Genomic DNA, 21,885 nt, shown 5'->3' on the forward strand with positions numbered 1-21,885 from the left:
TTTGAAGTGCAGTTTTAAATAATGTTAAAAATACACCTGCTGCAGCCACCTGCAATCCTAAAAACACCTATCCCATCCATAGAGCCCCCCAAAATACATGATCCAGTACTTTAAACCCATTTTCCAACACTTTTTTAAATTTTCACCCCAAAAATGATGTGTCATTATTAGGGTGAATTTAGCTATTTCAAAAATTATTTTAGCCTAATTAGTCATTAGGTGGGTTGTCCAAAGGGTTCTGAACCAAGGGCCTGATTCAGAGCCGTTCGCTATTTGTGGTCGTTCGTTTAAAAACAAGGGGTGGCTATTCAAATGATCCGTACGCACATTGCAGTCTGTTCACACCTCTAAGTCTGAACGAGCGAGCAAAACATACGCTCGTTTATTTGTTAAAAACGCCCCCTGGCCGCTCGCATCCTACGTCATGTCCGCTATTTATTAGATTAATCGAGTACATCGACCAGCGTATGAACTGCTCGCTATTCTTGTGGTTGGTGTTTGCTACCACAAATTTGCGAGCAGTTCTGGCTATAAAATAACCCAGTGACGTGAACAATGACGCTGCTGTTTTAAATATACACACCCATAAAACGCCCGTTTTGACCTTTAAGCACGCCTGCGTTCGGATCTCCACTCCCCATTTTCAAGCACCTTCCCCTGTTACCACCCACATACGCCTCATTCTGTCACTCAAAATAGCAGGCCCTCGCTATATTGCGTACCAACGATTTTCGGCCGCACTGACTGGTTCGCGCATGCGTACTAAAAACCGTACGCATGCGCAGATGTGCAAACATCGCTCGGAACGAGCGTACTGCCGCTAACGAGCGGCTCTGAATGAGGGCCCAAGTCCCCACATTTAAGCCAAAAATAGGGATTTTGCTAATATTTTCACCTGCGCTGAGATGGGGAAAACTTTTTGCCGGTTTTTGTCTATGGAGTTTTCGCAAGTGCGATAATTCTAGGAATAGAATTGCACGTTACACATTTAGGTGCGAAAAAATCGCACATGTGAAAACATTGTGAATCTTGATACTAGCACGCTCGTTTACACAAGAGGCTTAACATTATCTAAGCTTATAATATAAGGGAACGCCTCCGTTTGGGCAGCCGCTCCCCCGGCCCGCCCACCAAAGGGGGCGTGCTGTCACTCAACATCGACAGCACGCCCCCTTGGTACGAGGCCCGGAGCGACGGATTGCCCGTCGCTATCCGGGTCTCGCGCATTCGCACGACGGAGCCGGCTCCGTCGTACGCATGCGCTCTGGGCCACCATAGACCCGGTTGCGAGCGCTCAGCGCTTGTGACCGGGTCTGAATCAGGCCCTGTGATCTGAAGTTTTAATTGGCACAGACGGTGTAATGGTTAGCGTTACTGCCTCACAGCAATGAGGTCATGGATTCAATTCCCACCATGGCCCTGTGTGGAGTTTGTATATTCTCCCTGTGCTTGCGTGGGTTTCCTTCGGGAACTCCGGTTTCCTCCCACACTCCAAAAATATACTGACAGGTTAATTGGCTCCCCTCAAAAATTGACCATAGTGTGTATGTGTGTGAGCATGTGATAGGGAATATAGATTGTAAGCTCCACTGGGGCAGGGACAGATGTGAATGGCCAAATATTCTCTCTGTGAAGCGCTGCGGAATATGTGTGCGCTATATAAATAACTGGTAATAAATAAATAAATTGGCACTTTGCCAGAGATTTCTGTGAAACCTCCTGCATTGTGCTATTAGTACTTAGCAACAATACATATGATAAAATTATACAGAAACTGCAGTGTCTGCATAATTTTATGTAAAAATCAGCTTTGTACATAGCACCCTATAGAGAGTTTTGATCCATATCCATCAAAAACTGATGTTTTGTACACCTGACTTCGCAGAATACGTAAATAACGCAGAGTTTAGCGCAAAACACCACATGTACTGGGCAAAATGCTGCTATATTCTCAAACACGAACATTTGCAGCAGCCTGCGGTTAATGACATACAGAGCTGCCTCCGGATGACTCTAGCAGGACCAATCACGCAGACCTCACTCCTCCAATGTTCACTAACTACGTACGTACAAACACATGCAAAGAAAACTGCGCATGCGCAGGTTCGCAAAGCACGCTGGGACAGTGTGGAGAATCCTGCGATGCTGCGCTGGTTTACCTGGGTCATGTACTACGTCACAAAGAGTTGATGCGTTGCTTAGCAACCAGGGCAGCGTGTGCCGTTGTCACCCTGGTAACGGACATAAACAAGCAGGCACTACACGGAGCGCTGAGGTGACACACAGGTCGCTTCTCACCCTTCTGACCTGAGTAACATCGATCTCACCTCCCTTACCGCATAGTGCTGAATATGGTGGTAGAGAGCAGCTACAACAAGCTGCCAGCGCAGACCGAGCTCTCCAGGACCAAGGACAAGACATCAGCCTCCTCCGAGGGATTCACCATTAAAGCCATGATGAAGAATTCAATTGTAAGTGAGAAGCATAAGTAACATAATGAGAGTCTCTGTGGAAGATACAGACACAGATGTGTACACAAACGGACAAACTGAACGTCCAATTTATACAGGAGCCCATAGCATTGCGTGATTCTCTCCTACAAAGTCTGGTCCACCTCATACTGATCGGCAGTGGTAGCCCAGATGTGAGAACATGTGAAATGTTCATATGCCAGGTGTAGCTAGCTGCTCATTATTTCTATAAACATACACGTATAAGTATCGAAGAAGGAATATGGCACTCCAGGAGTAGTGCTTACATATAACTATACTTGCTAAAGGACTTGATGTGCCCAATACATCGCTGCTATGCTGGCATAGTTATCACACTTAGGGCCATATTCAATTAGTTTTGCACCTGCGATACTTTTTCGCATGATGTACTTTTTTTTCCAACTTCGCATGTTTTAGCCGGGGAAACTTATCGTGCGCGCCCCCGCTATTCGCCGTCTTCAATTCCAAAGGACGTGAAAACGCGTCCTGGCGAAACTGTAAAAGGTGAAAAGTGTTGGCAGAATTGGGGAAATCAGCCTGATTGCACTAACATTGGGGATCAATGTAGATGTCCTCGATTAGCCCTACTGAATCTGTTTGGGGTACTTAAGTGCTGTCAATTGCTCCAAAATAGCGACTTTGCACAAGTGGTGAAGAATAGCATTAAGCAGTTTTTTTTGGTGAAAATAAGTAGTCCTGTCAAATTTGGGGTACTTGAAAATGGGTGCCAGCATAAAAATCGCTAAAGTGAAGTTTTAAGTGCTGCAAAAAACACCTACAATAAAAAAACACTAGTTTTTGAGTTTGTACCCCCACTTTGTACTTTTTCGCCATGATTTTCAAAGTGCTTTTTTGGGGTGTTCCTCTGTTTTTTGCATTTTTTTAATGCAGTTATCCTTTGGGGGCTGTCCAAAGGGTGCAGAGTGGTTTCCGCACCTTTGCACTCCAAAACCACAATTCTGCACTTTTTTCCACCGGGTATTCATAGGCGAAACGTTTTCGCCTATTAAATTGCATTGACTTTCCCCGTACGCGAAAAGTCTTTGCAGTTGAATACGGCGAATAGTTTCCGCCCGGCTTTTCGCACCTAATTGAATACGGCCTTTTGAGCCGTGTTGTGTTCCTTACACCTAATCCCTGCACTTTAAAGCACATCTCTCACCTTTTGCTTTCTTCCAGTCTTTCTAGATAAGGATAGGGCTTGAAGAATTCTGCCTTTTTTTCCAGAGACAAATATTTACCTTTTTTTCTTTTTTTTTTTAATACATAAAGGTAATAATACCATTTCAGGCATTAGTATTGCTTTCAAATGTGTTCTATTTCCAAATATATAGGTTCCTGCTTACATGTAAGGGAGCAACAAATATCTATAATATTTAATTTTGAATGTGTCTAGTTTACAATGGTTTTTTTAAATGAAACAATTTATTATGTTTAGAGGTTCTTTATACTTTTGTGAACTTTGATACTTTTCAATACATCTCTACAGTTGACATATTTCTCTTTCTTCTGTGCATATAATGGTGCATACACACAGTCAGATTTTTCTTCAGATCTGAACGATAACGATTTAAAAAATCGTTCATATCTGAAGGAAAATATAACATATCTGACATGTCTGAACGATGAACGATGAATGATGCGCGTTCCCGATGGTCAGATAACGATATCTGACATCTGATGTGTTTGCAGTCAGTTTTGGACGATTTCAGTAATTTTAATGCAGTCAAAAATCGTTCGTAGTTCAAATCGTTCAAATCGTTTGCAAAATCGTTCAAATCGTTGGTCAAATCGTTCAATCATTCATCTGACACATCTGACCGTGTGAATGCTCCATAACCATGCTAAACGATCTGCAGTTTTCCATTTTCAGTGTTGGTGTTACCAAGTGTGACCTTAGTGATCTGTAGTGCCTTTATTGTCACACAGTGGCTTCACACATGCTGCAATTCCAAATGATTAAATTAAAGAAAAATTACATTGATATTTTATTTTTGAAGCTTTGATTATTGGACATTGATGTACATAATTAAAAGTGTAAAATATAAGTATTTTTCACAATAGTCGCTTTCATGAAGATATTTTAGGTTAATTTACCGCTTTGTAGACAATAGTAGACTTTTTATCACTGCATTGGACTGCAGATTTTTGACATAAACATGACACTATAACAACAAGGCTTTAAATGGTAGTTACATACACTGCAGCAAATCTCAAAATAAGTTTACTCAGACCCAACAAGATTAGTAATTTATACTTTTTCACAAATAAAGTAGAACAATTGTTATTCTTTATTCTAAACAAAAATGGGGATCACCACACTAATTATTATTCATACATAGTGCCAGTTTTATTATGTGTAGATGTAATATGTAATCATTCACAGTAGTTTCTGCCCCAGTGGAGCTTACAGACTAAGGGGTCTATATACTAAGCAGTGTTAGGAGACAGAGTGAAAAGTGATAAGGTACCAGCCAATCAGCTCCCAACTGTCATTTTTCAAACACAGCCTGTGACATGGCAGTTAGGAGCTGATTGGCTGGCACCTTATCTCCTTTCACTTTGTCTCCTGACACTGCTTATTAAATAGACCCTTAAGACCCCTAGTTATCAGTGGGAGAAGAGCCCTACATCTGGTGGGATTGTTTGTTTTCAGACGCACATAGGTATTCACCTTATTTATGAAGCCCTACAGCTGATAATAGCCATTGCTGGGCACTCCTGCAATGCTTTGCATGGGGATGCTAGTTATTGCTTTTTTACCAAAGACAGCGGTGGTAAATGTACTGCCAGCTGCGTCATAAGCTATTGCCATGTCAGAGAAAATTTAAATAAAGCATTTTTCCTTTTTAAAATATCTAAATATATTTTTTGAGTTTTAGCAATTTTTATTTTTATTATTATTTTTAAGTTTAAAAATAAATTGGTGCTGTAGAATTTAATAGAGGAAGAATAGTAGGAGAACAGTAGAAGAAAAAGCATAGTGGTGAGAGAATGTAGACCAATAAGGCTATTGGAAACACTGGTGTGAGATGTAATCTAGCGGCACTTATCACATCGCTATAGCTCCTCCTTTGCCTCTTCTCGAGGCAAAGCAGTAAGCAATAACACAGAGATGTATTCACTTCTTGGCCACCAGAGTAGGGGAGAGAAGACCCCTACGATGATCCCTGCAAGACCTACCAAGTGCTAATGTGCTGTGTCCAACATCAAAATCATTAAATGTTTGCAGATATTGCAGAGAAAAGTGATTTTTCTCTATATTATCTGCTTTTATACATATTGATGTTCAATGAAAGTGTCAAAAAGTTCTGGTTATAGTGCATTTGGCACTCACCACCACTTCTTACATCTCCCCCACTGTCTCAATATAAGAATTGATCTATTCTTCAAAACAGTCAAATTCAAATTGCTTTTAAATCAGCAATTATTATTATTATTATCATTTATTTATATGGCGCCACAAGTGTTCCGCAACGCCTTACAAAGTACATAAACAAATTGTAGACAAGTGACTTACAGAATACAATACAATACAATACAGGACATGGATAATATATATTGCTACATTAGCGACGATATCACCCAGATAAGCAACAGAGCATAAGCAACCAAGTGTTAGGTGCCCTAGTGGTGAGTAAGAAGTAAATTACACTATAGTAAGGAGAAGCACAGGAGGGTAGATGGCCCTGCTCGTGAGAGCTTACATTCTAAAAAGGTGGGGGAAGACAAACTGGGTTGACACAAATGGGGTAGATAGGGATGAAGGAGCATGTAGCAATGAGTTAGAATGATAGCTGGAAGGCTTTGATGTAGTAGTGGGTCTTGAGAGCCCGTTTGAAGGATCGCAAACAGGTGGAGAGTCTGATGGGGAGTGGGAGAGAGTTCCAGAGGTGGGGAGCAGTGCGGGCAAAATCTTGGAGGCGGGAATGGGAGGAAGTAATCAGCTGGCATGAAAGGCGGCGTGCATTAGTTGAACGAAGTGGGCGGAGAGGAGTGTGAAGGGAGATGAGATCAGAGATGTATATGGGAGAAGATTGGGTGAGGGCTTTGTGAGCGAGCGTGAGAACCTTATATTGGGTTCTGAAAGGGAAGGGGAGCCAGTGGAGGGCTTGTAGGAGAGGGTAGGCAGATGTAGAGTGTTTGGAGAGGAAGATAAGCCATGCAGCAGCATTAAGGATAGACTGGAGAGGAGAGAGATGCGATTTGGGGAGGCCAGATAGGAGGAGGTTACAATAGTCCAATCTGGAGATGACCAGTGAGTGTATGAGTGTTTTAGTAGCATCCTGGGTGAGATAGGGTCTGATCTTAGAAATATTTTTGAGATGGAAACGACAGGACTGTGAAAGGTTCTGGATATGTGATTTGAAGGAGAGGGATGAGTCCAGGATAACTCCAAGACAGCGCACCTTGGGACTAGATGAGATAGTTATTCCATCAATTGATAAAGAAATAGTGGGAAGGGAGGTGATGTGGGAGGGTGGGAAGACGATCAGCTCTGTCTTAGACATATTAAGTTTAAGAAATCGCTGGGACATCCAGGAAGAGATAGCAGAGAGACAGTTGGATATACGAGTCAGAAGAGAGGGGGAGAGATCAGGGGAAGAAAGGTAGATTTGAGTATCATCAGCATAGAGATGATAATGGAGGTCAAAAGAGCTGATGAGTTCACCTAGAGAGGTAGTATAGAGGGAGAATAGGAGAGGACCAAGAACAGAACCTTGGGGAACACCTACTGTAAGAGGCTTTGGGGGGGAAGAGGAGTCATGAGAGGAAACTGAGAAAGATCGATCAGAGAGGTAGGACGACAGCCAGGAGAGGGCAGTTTCACGTAGACCAAGGGAGTGAAGGATATTCAGCAGGAGAGGGTGGTCCACAGTGTCAAAAGCAGCAGAAAGATCAAGGAGAATGAGAAGAGAGTAGTGGCCTTGGGATTTGGCAGCAAGAAGGTCATTGCTGACTTTTGTGAGGGCAGTTTCAGTGGAGAGAATGGAAGCCAGACTGAAAAGGGTCAAGGAGGGAGTGGGAGGAAAGAAAAGTGGTAAGGCAGTTGTAGACAATCCGCTCAAGGAGTTTGGAGGCAAAGGGGAGGAGAGAGATGGGTCGGTAGTTAGAAAGAAGGTTAGGATCAAGGGTAGATTTTTTAAGAATGGGGGAGACAAGGGCATGCTTGGATGCAGAAGGAACAGTGCCCGATGAGAGGGAGAGGTTAACGAGGTGGGCAGGATGGGAGCAGGCAGAGAGAGAGAGGAAGCGGAGGATGCGGGAGGGGATGGGATCAAGGGGGGAGGTGGAAGGGGGGGACGACCGGATGAGGGCCATGACTTCCTCTCCAGATACAGGGGAGAAGGATGTTAGAGTTGGTAAAGTTGATGGGGAGGGGTTATTTGGCAATGGAGGAGGTGGAGAGCTGGGGAACTGGTTGGATATGATGTCCTGACGTATGGAATCAATTTTAGATGTAAAGTAGGTAGCAAAGTCAAGGGCAGTGAGCAAGGAGGGGAGACGAGGAGGGGGTGGGCGAAGGAGGGAGTTGAAAGTGGTGAAGAGACGCTGGGGATTAGAGGACTGAGAGGAGATGAGGTTATTAAAGTATGACTGTTTAGAGAGGGAGAGCGCAGCACTATAGGATGAGAGCATAATTTGAAATGGAGAAAATCTGCCTTAGAGGGTGATCTTCTCCACTGTCGCTCGGCAGTTCGAGAACACTTTTGCAGGTATCTGGTGCATTTGGAATGCCAGGGTTGAGGAGTAGATCTGCGAGTGTGAGTAGTGATCGCCGGAGCGACAGAGTCCAGAGCAGAAGTAAGGGAGTCGTTGTATAGGGAAGTGGCTTGTTCAGGGCAGGAGAGAGAGAGGATAGGGGAGAGAAGTGAGTCAAGCAGGGAAGAAAAGGAACCTGTGTCGATAGCATCAATGTTATGCTTAGTAATGGAGGCTTTTGGAGGTAGAGGAGGGGAAGGAGAGAGGGACAGGTTAAAAGAGAGAAGGTGATGGTCAGAAAGTGGGAATGGGGAATTGAGGTGGTCAGAAATATCATAGCGGTGAGTGAAGACCAGATCAAGCACATGGCCATTCACATGGGAGGGTGAGGAGGTCCATTGGGAGAGACCAAGTGAAGATGTGAGGGAGAGGAGTTTGGAGGCAGAGGATTCTTTGGGGGTATCAATTGGAATATTGAAGTCACCTAGGATAATGGAGGGAAGGTCTGAGGAGAGAAAGTGAGGGAGCCAGGAAGCAACGTTGTCAAGGAACTTGGAGGGAGGGCCAGGGGGATGGTAAATGACTGGAGATAAGGGGAAGAGGAAATGGAAGAGACAAGGGGAAAAGGATAAAGGTGGAAGCAAGGGGCAGAACAAAAGATTAGGTAGACACTGAGTGAGGGTGGGAGGTGAAGAAAACATGGTCATGGTAAGGATGATGTAAATAGGGGAAGAAAAGTTAAAAGTAGGAATGAAGACAGAATGTAGGAGAGAGTGCAGATTTCCAGAAATGCAAGTAAGAGTACAGTGTGGGAAAAGTGTCTGTACAGCAAAAGTTTATTATTGAGTATGAAAAAGTGGAGATTTGGTGGGAGCAGAAATTAAATAATAAAATAGACAGTGGTAGGAGCTAGATGATATAATACTTAGAAAAAGAGCTAAGGTAAAAGTACATTATTATAGAGGTAAACTGATATAACACAGATAAGTATGCATTAGGATTATGTGTAAAGCACAGAGCCGCACAAATAGTAGCAAGGGAGGCACCAGGTTTTTGTAGCTACCAAACAGGGAGTTCAATATTGAAAGTCCTGGTTATGTAGTCCTCAGGATCTTGCAGTATGGAGAATGTGAACTCACAATTGTTCATCCCACTTTGTCCAATTAATGGTGAGGTTGTTGTTTGTTTGTAGATCTGTGGGTGTCCTTCTGTTTCACTGCTGTTTAACGCTGATATAACGCCAATTAATCGATTTAAAAAGAAGTCGGCACTTCTAAAGATAGGGCACGCCAGCCAAGGCTATCCAGCCTTCTAATGAACTTTACATAGGATGCCTGGCATGTGAAACCACTAATTTTTAACTACCCCCAAAACACTCCCACTATTATTGCAAGCAATAAATTACCTTAAACAAACAAATAGCACATACCATTAAGCTAACGTCTGGGTCTATATACCTAGAATCAAACTAAGAAAACACAACCATAAAACTATATTCTAAACCATCAACTACAGATACTATGCAGTGATAAACTACTTAATTTAACATTACATCTAAGTTAATTGTTCAAAGCAGTAGTCCTTTACCTAGTACAGCTCTGGCAGGGACATACAATTATAATGCAGCAAGAATATGCTGGGAGCAGTAGTCCTTTACCTAGTACAGCTCTGGCAGGGACATACAATTATAATGCAGCAAGAATATGCTGGGAGCAGTAGTCCTTTACCTAGTACAGCTCTGGCAGGGACATACAATTATAATGCAGCAAGAATATGCTGGGAGCAGTAGTCCTTTACCTAGTACAGCTCTGGCAGGGACATACAATTATAATGCAGCAAGAATATGCTGGGAGCAGTAGTCCTTTACCTAGTACAGCTCTGGCAGGGACATACAATTATAATGCAGAAAGAATATGCTGGGAGCAGTAGTCATTTACCTAGAACAGCTCTGGCAGGGACATACAATTATAATGCAGCAAGAATATGCTGGGAGCAGTAGTCCTTTACCTAGTACAGCTCTGGCAGGGACATACAATTATAATGCAGCAAGAATATGCTGGGAGCAGTAGTCCTTTACCTAGTACAGCTCTGGCAGGGACATACAATTATAATGCAGAAAGAATATGCTGGGAGCAGTAGTCCTTTACCTAGTACAGCTCTGGCAGGGACATACAATTATAATGCAGCAAGAATATGCTGGGAGCAGTAGTCCTTTACCTAGTACAGCTCTGGCAGGGACATACAATTATAATGCAGAAAGAATATGCTGGGAGCAGTAGTCCTTTACCTAGAACAGCTCTGGCAGGGACATACAATTATAATGCAGCAAGAATATGCTGGGAGCAGTAGTCCTTTACCTAGTACAGCTCTGGCAGGGACATACAATTATAATGCAGCAAGAATATGCTGGGAGCAGTAGTCCTTTACCTGCAGGTTAGAGGAGACAGAAGGATGCGTCAATTCACAAGCAATTGCAGCTGAAGATATTATTCATAACGCTGATATAACGCCAACTAATCGGTTTAAAAAGAAGTCGGCACTTTTAAAATAGGGCACTTCTAAAGATAGGGCATGCCAGCCAAGGCTATCCAGCAATGACATTACTTTGTGACTGAGATTTGCTAGATTCAATATAAATTGAGTGCCTAAATGGCATAGGTGATGCATTGAACAAAAAGCATATGGTTAGTTCCTTAAATCTCTTGTGTTTGTGAACAAACAACTGTATTGGGGTACTGGCTGATGATAGTCTCCTGTCTGTGTGTACAGGTTTTGGTGCAAATTGTCCATAAACATTATTATATTAGAATGAGTTGGATTATTTCAATAAACTATAAAGGATTATAGTGCCAGCAGTATTAGACTGGAGCATGAAGGACCCATCAGGGAATGCAGTGGTAGGGGCCCAAGATTATGGGGTGTGGCCAGCCACCAGAGGGCGTGTGGCCAGCCAAAACAGATGGACTGGCCAACCGTTAGAGAGGACATGCAAAGCACAGGCCCCCTTTATAAAAGAGGAGACAGGGGTATGTCAGCTCCACCCACTTTTATTGGCAGGAGGGCTAATGTTAGTATAGTTTCCATAGAAACAAATCAAGTGCCAAGATCATCCATGACCCTGCTCCACCCCTAGAGGAAAAGTTGGGGCCCCTAGGCAGTGGGGCCTACTGGGGATTTCCCCTGTATCCGTGGGCCAGTCCAACCCTGAGTTTCAGCTATGGATATTGCTAGTATGTGCACTCTTGTCTATATATGTGTAGCACTGGCAATTACATTATGTATGGGGCACTGTTTGTATTATCTGTGGGCACTCACATTGCCGCTTAGTGTTCAGAGTATTACTAAGAATAATGGAAATACGCAGTGCTAATGAATCAATTTACTTAAAAAATCTTCTTGTTGTTATTCACCTGAGGCAAATCTATTAAATAGGTAGGACAAACAAAGTGGGAAAATAATGCTATGGTGAATAAATATACTAAACCACAAAAATCAGAATATTCTATTAGCCATAGGTAAACACATTTAAAACAAGTACTAAATGTATAAAAACCAGTGTTAAGACAATAAAATATCCCTGTGTAGGTAGCAGCTTAAATGTTTTGCTTAAACTGTAAAGGTGCATACACACACAACGATTTTTTGAACGATTATCTTTAAACGATATCGTTTAACGATAATCGTTTGTAAAAATCGTTCACTTTCTGAGTCAAACGATGAACGATTTTTGTACATGCGCGTTCATGTTTGTAGTTTGTAGTTTGCAGTTTGTAGTTCAGTCAGACTTGTCAACTCAACGATTTTCATTCAAGTTAATATGCAAAAATCATTTGTAGTTCATAAAAATCGTTCATTACATTTAAATGAACATAGTAAATGAACAACTTTAGTAAACGATTTTAGTTCATTTTTTCAAGGTAGAAAATCGTTTACTAAAATCGTTCATTAACTAAATCGTTGTGTGTGTATGCAGCTTAACAAGACTCCAGCCATATTGTAGCACTTTCAATTAGTGACTGTAGCAGCATGCAAAAGCTTCATATATTTGTCAGTTGGCAATCCACTTGTCGTAAGGTTCTTGTGATCTTAATCAGATTGCACTGCTCATTATCGCAATATTAAGATCACTGAAACCTTACGACAAGTGGATTGCCATCTGACTTTTAAATATATAAAGCTTTTGCATGCTATTTTGTGTGTGGGCTTCAATAGTTTACTAAAACTTGTTCAGTGGCCCCAGAACTGAAATAATTGCCAACCTCTGTTCTAGACCCTTTCAGAATGTCATGAAAGTGAATAACAAGAAGAGATAAGCTGAATGTTTTGTTATACACACAGCATGATGCCCCAATATATCTGTAAATATATTGGGCATCAGCTGTGCAGCACAATCATATCGCTGGTACACACTGGCCGACGTACACAAGATATATTGGCTGATCAATTGATTGGCCAATATATCTGCCAGTGTGTACCGAGCCCTAATTATACCCTTGCATCAAAATTGTAAACACAACACTTTCCATCATCATTACATTGCTCTTAAAATATATATGTCAGTGCAACCCACAGAGAGATAGCTGCAAATCTGTCAGCAAAAAGTTTATATTGTGTCATGTAAAGTGAACAATTACATTGTGCACTGTGTACTTTCTTCCTTTGGGTTTAACGAAAATTAAGCTTTATTTGTTTTTGTTTAAATGCATCATGTTGGCACAGATGTAAACCATTATTCCCATTTTTTACTGTTCACTCATATTCATTGATATGCATTTTGGTCTACTTAACGCAAATAAACAAAACTTATTTAATGTTAAATCATATTGCTGTCTGTTGCTTTTGTAACCTATGAATGCAGGCCACTCTGTGTAACAATTTGCTTGTCATTCATGCAGATGAAAACCAAATTAAAATAGCAGCTGAGCAGTCAACCAGAGGCTTCTAGACACAATTAATTCACCAATACTGTTGTTATAACCCACTATATTGGGTACTTAATTAGTGGTGCGCCAGTAATCAGGATCATTGCCAACAGAAAAAAGCATCAATTAATCATCTATACTCATAAAGAAACATCAGGTGCTTACAGTTATTCGACAGACTTGATGCTAGTCAGTGAGGCTGTAGTCTTATTGATCCCTGCACTAAAATACCTAAGTAGAAAAATGAAACAGAAGATATTATCTGTTCATTTATATCTAAGGGTCATACTTATTAAAGTATATTTGTGGGATATCCCATGAAGAATACCTGTTTTCGGGAGTACCTGAAAATGTTTAGGATCCCTTGAATGGATGTTTGGGGAGACCACATCAGATATCAGAGACATCTGTCGATATCTGCTGAAGTTAATGTTTTCAATTATAAAAGCAGCCAAGATAGGTTTCTGTGGGGCTGCTTATATACAGAATTTGCCAAGCTCCAGAATGCAAAGTTATCCCGAACTTGGCCCCGGTAGCTAACACCATCTTCAGTCTGTGTTAGCCATTGTAGCCGACGGGCTACTTTACACAGAGTTAGGTACTCTCTATTGGCACATGCGCAATCAGCAGACTGAAACTGAAATATAGTGATTGCATTAGAGATCTTTTACACATCACAGGGGTGGGATCCTATCGGAGTCCCTGTCATGTATTTTTTTACACTCCAGCAGTCCATGATTTCTTATTGCCGTAATAAGTGGCAATAATAAATAAAAAACACGATAATTATAAATAGGCCCCCAAGTGGGACTAAATCATCTCATACATATATGCCTATACACTACAGTTCTTTAGAGTATCTATCAGTTATTGGGATATACTGTAAATATATTAATTTCGGTACTGGACTTGGCACCAAAATTTTTAAATGTGTGCATATTGTAGACATGCGTCCTCTTACATCTAGGAATGTGAAATGGGACACATAATTGTAAGCTAAGAATATTAAAATCATGTTTACTTATTGTAGCACTACCACTGGAGATGCAACATAGATAGATGTAAATTAGACATGGGTTCTGGATGACTGGAGCAAAGATGACGATGAATATTATAAGCGCTATCTAGAAGCTGCTGATTGGTTGTATGAATAATACTACACAATTCATTAGCATGGCAGCAATAATATGTGAGGTCACAGCTATTCATTTGTATTACTTATTTTTATGTAACATTTACAGATACACTCTTTTTGCTGTTACAGCAGCAGCAGCAGCAGCAATATGTTTACACATATGCTCATAGTGCAAATGTGTCCATCTCTAAAAAACGGCCATCTATGTGGAAGTACTTAAGAGTACAGAATTGTGTGTACTCTGTATCATCAGCAGATGCATAGTGATTCATGGAGACCACCAACTCACTCTCTTGAAAAGGAATTTTTATAACATCAGAATTAAGGTAGTAGGTGTAGATAGCTGTTATGCATGCCTAGATCACCACATGACTTCTGCAGACTAATATTGGTGTTCACCTATAACAGCCGTCTTTCCTGGGTGAAGTAAGTTTACCTGGTAATAGGATGCCACTTGGATTTAACTCATGTACAAAGAGTCAATCCTAAAACTAAGCAGCCCAAGGAATGGGCTGAGGTGGGAGCTGGAGAGATTCTATGACCAGAAAAAAAGGTAGATTAACAAGAAGATGCAGTACTGGCAAAGACACAGTACAGGAATGGATTCCTACAAGCAGGGCCAAATTGAAATGCAAGAATGGCTGGCAAAAACTAGCAGAAAACTGCTACAGCCATGGCCAAAAGTTTTGAGAATGACACAAGTATTGGTGTTCACAAAGTTTGCTGCTTCAGTGTTTTTAGACCTATTTGTCAGATGTTACTATGGTATACTGAAGTAAAATTACAAGCATTTCATAAGTGTCTAAGGCTTTTAATGACCATTTCATTAAGTTTATGCAAAGAGTCAATGTTTGCAGTGTTGACCCTTCTTTTTCAAGACCTCAGCAATTCGCCTTGGCATGCTGTCAATCAACTTCTGGGCCACATATGGCTGCCCATTCTTGCCTAATCAATGCTTGGAGTTTATCAGAATTTGTGGGTTTTTGTTTGTCCACCCGCCTCTTGAGAATTGACCACACATTCTCAATGGGATTAAGGTCTGGGGAGTTTCCTGGCCATGGACCCAAAGTGTTGATGTTTTGTTCCCCGTGCCACTTAGTTATCACTTTTGCCTTATGGCATGGTGCTCCATCATGCTGGAAAAGGCATTAGTCATCACCAAACTGTTCTTGGATGGTTGGGAGAAGTTGCTTTTGGAGGATGTTTTGGTACCATTCTTTATTCTTGGCTGTGTTCTTAGGCAAAATTGTGAGTGAGCCCACTCCCTTGGCTGAGAAGCAACAACACACATGAATGGTCTCAGGATGCTTTACTGTTGGCATGACACAGGACTGATGGTAGGGCTCACCTTTCCTTCTCCGGACAAGCATTTTTCCAGATGCCCCAAACAATCTGAAAGGGGATTCATCAGAGAAAATAACTTTACCACAGTCCTCAACAGTCCAATCCATGTAACTTTTGCAGAATGGGTGTGGTATAAGAGATAGACAGTAATTAATTAGACAATGAGATGTTAGACAGTCAATAGTTCGACAGGGAAAAAAGTAAGACACAAACAAAAGTCAGACACATTAAAGTTCAACAGGTACAAAAGGTCGACAGGGTCAAAAGTTCGACATGAAAATGGTCGACAATTATTTTTTTTGTTTTTTAGCCCTAATCTTCACCCTAACCCTAACCCTCCCCTTGGTGCCTAACCCTCCCGCCTGGTGCCTAACCCTAACCATCTGGGTAAGTGCCTAATCCTAACTGTGGGGATAAGTGCCTAACCCTAAACCTAACCCTAATTCTAAAAATTTTTTTTAAAAGTGTCGACCATTTTTGTGTAGATCTTTTTCATGTCGAACTTTTGACCCTGTCGATCTTTTGTACCTGTTGAACTTTTTACATGTCTAACTTTAGTGTGTCTGACTTTTGTCAGTGTCGAACTTTTATCCTTGTCTAACTATTAACTGTCTAACATCTGGTGTCTATCTAGACATTGTTTAACTAATTACTGTCTGTCTATAGTCCGGAACCCATGCAGAATAACATTCTGCCCCTAATGTTTTCCTGTAGAGAAGTGGCTTCTTTGCTGCCCTTCTTGACACCAGGCCATCCTCCAAAATTCTTCACCTTACTGTGCGTAAAGATGCACTCACACCTGCCTGCTGCCATTCCTGAGCAAGCTTTGCACTGCTGGTGCCCCAATCCCCCAGCTGATGAACTTTAGGAGACGGTCCTGGTGCTTGCTGGACGTTCTTGGGTGCCCTGAAGTCTTCTTCACAACGATTGGTCCTCTCTCCTTGAAGTTCTTGATGACCCGATAAATGGTTGATTTAGGTGCAATCTTACTAGCAGGAATACCTTTGCCTGTGAAGCCCTTATTTTTTGTGCAAAGCAATGATGACTGCATGTGTTTCCTTAGAGGTAACCATGGTTAACAGAAGAAGAACAATGATTTCAAGCTCCACCCTCCTTTTGAAGCTTCCAGTCTTTTATTCTAACTCAATCAGCATGACAGTGTGATCTCCAGCCTTGTCCTCGTCAACACTCTCACCTGTGTTAACGAGAGAATCACTGATATGATGTCAGCATCTCGCAGCACCCCCCTACCGGCGCGTATGCAGGCTCCAGTTAATTCCGATCACTGTGGCCAGTAGTGATCGGGCAGCCTGCGTGACCCTCCTCCTTAGATAGTTGTAAGCAGAAGCAGCCAGCGTCACACCATCTGGCTGCTCCTGCTTACAATTACCGGCTGACCACTATTGTGTACTTTCTCCCGACGCGGCAGCTGCTCCATCGTCCCCGGGCTGGCCACCTCCTCCCAGCGCAGTGTTGTCAGCAGCGGCTTCTGCGACCTCCTTCTCCTCCCAGCATGGTGGTGTCAGCAGCGGCGTCAGCATCCTGGCCACCTCCTTCTCCTCCCAGTGCGGCGGCTCCTGCATCCCGGGGCTGGCCTCCTCCTAGCGTGGTGGCGTCAGCGTCCTGGCCACCTCCTTCTCCCAGTGCAACAGCTCCTGCATCCTGGGTCTAGCCTCCACCTCCAGAGCGATGGCATCAATGGCAGCGGCTTCAGCATCCTGGCCATCTCCTTCTTCTTCCAACGCAGCGACTTCTGCATCCCAGGTCCGGCATCCACCTCCAGCGTGATGGGCATCAGCAGTGGCGGCATCAGCGTCCTGGCCACCTCCTTCTTCTCCCAGCCGGCCTCCTCCTCCCAGCGTGGTGGCCGCCCCTGTGACCCGCCGGCCGGCAGGCCACCTCCTCCAATCTCGGCAGCTGCTTCTATCCCTGGGCTGGGCACCTGATACCTCCTCCCTCCCAGTCCTCTTCCCTGCTCAAGCTCCGCCTCTGTCCTGATCACTGCTGGACACAGTGATCGGGCAGTAGATTGTATATATATATAGATATGTATATAGAACACAGCAAGGTCTGGCACTCCCTGTAACATAGAAAACTTGGCCGGGTGCCCGCAAATATATGCAAACAGTCTTACGTGGGAAGCAGCACTCCTGGCACATATGAGGCTTGAGTCAGCGTTTAGAAGGTCAACGTTTCAAAGCTCTTTAATATCGCTTTTTCATCAGGACAATACAAAACACAGAGACATCTTACCTTAAGTAACTCCACCAAGTGACTAACGCGGTGCACCCAAATCGGGACCACACCCCCGTCGGGCGGCGCCGCCTGATGACGTCAGCGACATTGCGGTCACATGTCCCGCTCAGTCTAATGACGTCCCTAGTGTTCACCATCACCATAGAAACTGATAAACAAAAAAATAAACAATAAATGGACTTAAAACACGTAAACGAAATGCTCAACATTATAATCCAAGCTAATAAGCTTGGAACAAAATATCAAATACCCAATAGTGTTAATATGCTCACCTAAATCTATTCGCACTAAACCCCTATAAACCTATACAACAAATATAATAAATATAGCAGCTATTTGTTATGTTCAAATAAACAGACCAGGCCTATAGTTTTACAGATCAGCTCAACCCTGAATAACCTGAACAAGCACAGTTTTTATAAAACTATTGTACAGCGTCCTAAACGTACAGCATCCGGACTCATATTGATATGTATTAATGCAATATATTACAAGAAATAATTGAAACCATGCTGTTCGTTGAGCCCCTTGGGAGCAAGGGTCCCCAACCGGTGGATCCAGCGTGTTTCACACTGCAAAAGTCTCAGGGATCGATTACCACCTCTAATCATAGCAGGGATAAAATCTATCATCCTGTATCTCAAAGATGCCAGAGGATGGGTAGCCATGGCAAAATGTTTAGCCACTGGCTGTTCACTAGTACCAGAATTAATTGCTGCCCGTATGGCCGATCGATGTAATGCCATTCTTTCTTTGAAAGTACGCTCAGTTTTCCCAATATAAGAAAAGCCGCAAGGGCACAAAATCTGATACACTACAAACGAAGAATTACAAGTCATCGTATGCCTAATATGATACATTTTGCCTGAATGAGAATGATAGAACTTATCACCTGCTATTAAATATGTACATGTCATGCATGTGCATCTGATACAACACAATTTACTATTAGTACCCATTGTCCTAATAGGGGAACGTTTTCACGAGAATATCTCGTAAATTACGGCCCCGAGAATAGCAAGGCATGATTTTAGTACTTGAGAGATTAAGTTCACCATCAGACTGTATCAACGGCCAGAATTTTTTGGCAGCCTTATTGAAATGGTTTATCCAAGGAATAACAGGGGGGCTCAAAGCACCCTTGTCAGTTTCTTTATCAAATCTCTTAAAAAGTAATTCCCGTCTGTCCAAATTTAAAACCTTTTGTTTACTAGCTTGCAGATCAACTGGATTATACCCTCTCTCAATAATTTTTAGAATCATATCATCCATCTGTTTTTCCGCAAGGACAGGATCTGACGTAATTCGTTTAATTCGGAGTAATTGGGAATAAGGCAAACCACGTTTAAGAGGTAAAGGATGACAACTCTTATAGTGCAGCAGATTATTTCTGTCCGTACTTTTTGTAAATAAACTAGTATGGATTTTAGAATTATTGATAGAAATCTATACATCCAAATAATTGATCTGAGTGTCACTGATGTTAAAAGTAAATTTCACGGGACTAGCGCTAGAATTATGATCATTGATCAGCTTAAAAAAAAAAACATCCCTTGGACCCCTCCAAAATATCAACAGGTAATCGATGTACCGCGTGTAAAATGCTATTCTATCTGCTATAATAGGGTCTGAAAAAAATAATTACTGCTCAATCATAAACATATAAATATTGGCATACGATGGGGCCACATTCGACCCCATCGCACAACCGATCATTTGGAGGTAAAACCTACCATCGTACAGGAAAAAATTCTTTGTCAAAATTAAATGCAAAAGATCTAAAACTAGCTGTACGTCAGGACCCATATAGTCAGGATGATTTTCCAAAAACAATTTGGTAGCACTCAGACCAGCCTCATGTGGAATGATGGTATAAAGACTACACACATCTATACTGCACAGCCAAATCTCATCTGTAAACACAGGTAATTCATATAATATTTTTAGTAACGTTGAAGTATCAAGCAAATATCGAGAATGAGATCTAATACAAGGTTGTAACAATGAGTCAAGGTAAATCGAAGTAGGCTGAAACAAAGATCCCCTTGCCGCGATAATAGGGCGGCCTGGGGGATTCACCATAGATTTATGTATCTTAGGGATAGAGTATAAGATTGGTGCTAAAGGATGTTGCGGTATTAAAGCTTCATACAATTTGTTAGAGATAATTTTGTTCATAACAGCAGTGCCAAGGATAGTTTTTAGTTCATCTCTATAGGAGGCAGTCAGATCCGAGGTTAAAAGAGAGTAAGTCGTGATCTGTAATTTATAATCCGACAAATCCTGGACCACCAAGGCACCCCCTTTGTCGGCTGGACGAAACACTATATCTGTGTTCTGAGATAAAGTACGTAATGCCGCATATTCCTCTTGGCTCAGATTTGGTTGAGATTTTGGAAGTTTAGTCACAACATTTTGGACCTCTGAATTAAGTAGCCTCATATAGGTTTTTATCGTAGGGTTAAATGACTGTGGTTCAAATGTAGAACGTGGTAAAATCTTATTTAACTGAGCTGGAATCTCAGGTACTCCCGATACAGAGCTAGAAACATTTTTAGAAAAATATTCTTTTAATTTTAATTGTCTTTGCAGAGAGTGTTGCTCAATCTGCCATAATAAAGGATCAAAAGAGACAGATGGCACAAACGAGAGGCCCTTGTTCAGTACACATAATTCAGTGTCTGACAGTGGATAACTAGAAAGATTTACCACTAAGTTTTGCGTGGAAGAGGGGGTTTTGCGCCACGTCCTTTGCCTTTTGGTCTGGCCCCCTTGTCGAGTGTAGGACCTTTTCCTTATTGACCTTGTGCTCTTGTAAACATCCCTAAAGGGAGTGCCGGAGTGCGCTTGCCAGACCTGCCAATTGGGTTGTCATTATCGCTGGCCGATGATTGCTATTCATTGGAAGATTCTGTATCCAAGTTAAAATTACGATTCCTCTTAAAAAATGGCTTTTTTCTATCCAAGCGGCTACTATTAAATTGATATACAGTATTAGATTCATAGTCAGCATCGACCTTCATTCTTTTTTCATTTTTAAATTTAATAAGTTCGGTTTTATATGCTATATGATATATGTATATATCTATATATCTAATAATTATTGACCATGAGCCACTCTCTAAGCGAGGGGGCGATCGAGGTAGGAGGTTACTGCAGAAGGAGTCGAGGTGGATACATAAATTGGGTACCCTGGCCCCTAGAGGCCTTAACGAAACTTTGGATTTAAAGTGTTTCATTTGATGTGAGATACCCCCATGGGTTCTTGGTGATCTATGAGTATGGTACTAGTTGGTAACTTGCTTGTGGTTTCCTGTTTTCCTGTACTTGTTGAATACTGCTGTACAGGGTTTGGTGTCACTGAGGATTTTTCTATACACTGGAATATTGTTGTATTAGCTCTCTAACTGTTGCGCCATAATGTGTATAATATTTTTTGCCTCTAGAAATTATTCTCCTTGTAGATAATTTAAGGAACACAATATCAATGGAGTCACGTTCTGTGTGTTAGTGAATGTTTTTAAATGTATAATGTTATTGTTGTAAATGCGTGCGGCATGCTTTTTGCTGCACAGATTCATTTTTTTATGTGTTTTGTTATTGGGTTGCTTAGCAACCTGAGACGGTGACCACGTGGGGCGGATGCGGGCGGATGACGTCATCACCCGGCGTTGGACTGTCTGGCCGCGCTGGAGGGGACTTCTCTGGCCCGCTCTGCAACAGGTGTGTCTTGTTTTAATGTTGATTGGGGCAGCTCTGGGGGTATGTGTATGTATGTTTTGGTGTTCTTAGTACTGCTGTATGTCCCTGACGACGGGAGTTGTTCCCGAAACGTACGATTAAAGGACGTTTTTACCCTATACTACTCAGTCTCACGAGTGCCTCCGTTTATGGATCTTTATTTGTCGGCCTGTTTCTCGACCGTGGAGGGCACCGGAGCATTTCCTACTATTGGAGTGCCGGACAGACTTGGAAATGTATATATATATATATATACATATACACATATACTCACACATGTGTGTGTGTGTAT

General features: G+C 42.0%; 1 protein-coding gene across 1 annotated transcript in view; it reads left to right on the forward strand.

Moving 5' to 3' along the window:
- Positions 1-2,164: 2,164 nt before the first annotated feature.
- PACRG (parkin coregulated) overlaps positions 2,165-21,885 on the forward strand; it is a 650,764-nt gene continuing 631,043 nt past the window's right edge. Inside the window, exon 1 of the mRNA XM_088451815.1 lies at positions 2,165-2,471. Within this exon, the coding sequence (XP_088307941.1) occupies positions 2,352-2,471 (120 nt within the window). The 5' untranslated portion in view covers positions 2,165-2,351. The remainder of the gene's footprint in view (positions 2,472-21,885) is intronic.

The sequence above is a fragment of the Taudactylus pleione genome, unplaced genomic scaffold (assembly GCF_031769625.1).
Source record: "Taudactylus pleione unplaced genomic scaffold, aTauple2 ptg000006l, whole genome shotgun sequence".
NCBI lineage: Eukaryota > Metazoa > Chordata > Amphibia > Anura > Myobatrachidae > Taudactylus > Taudactylus pleione.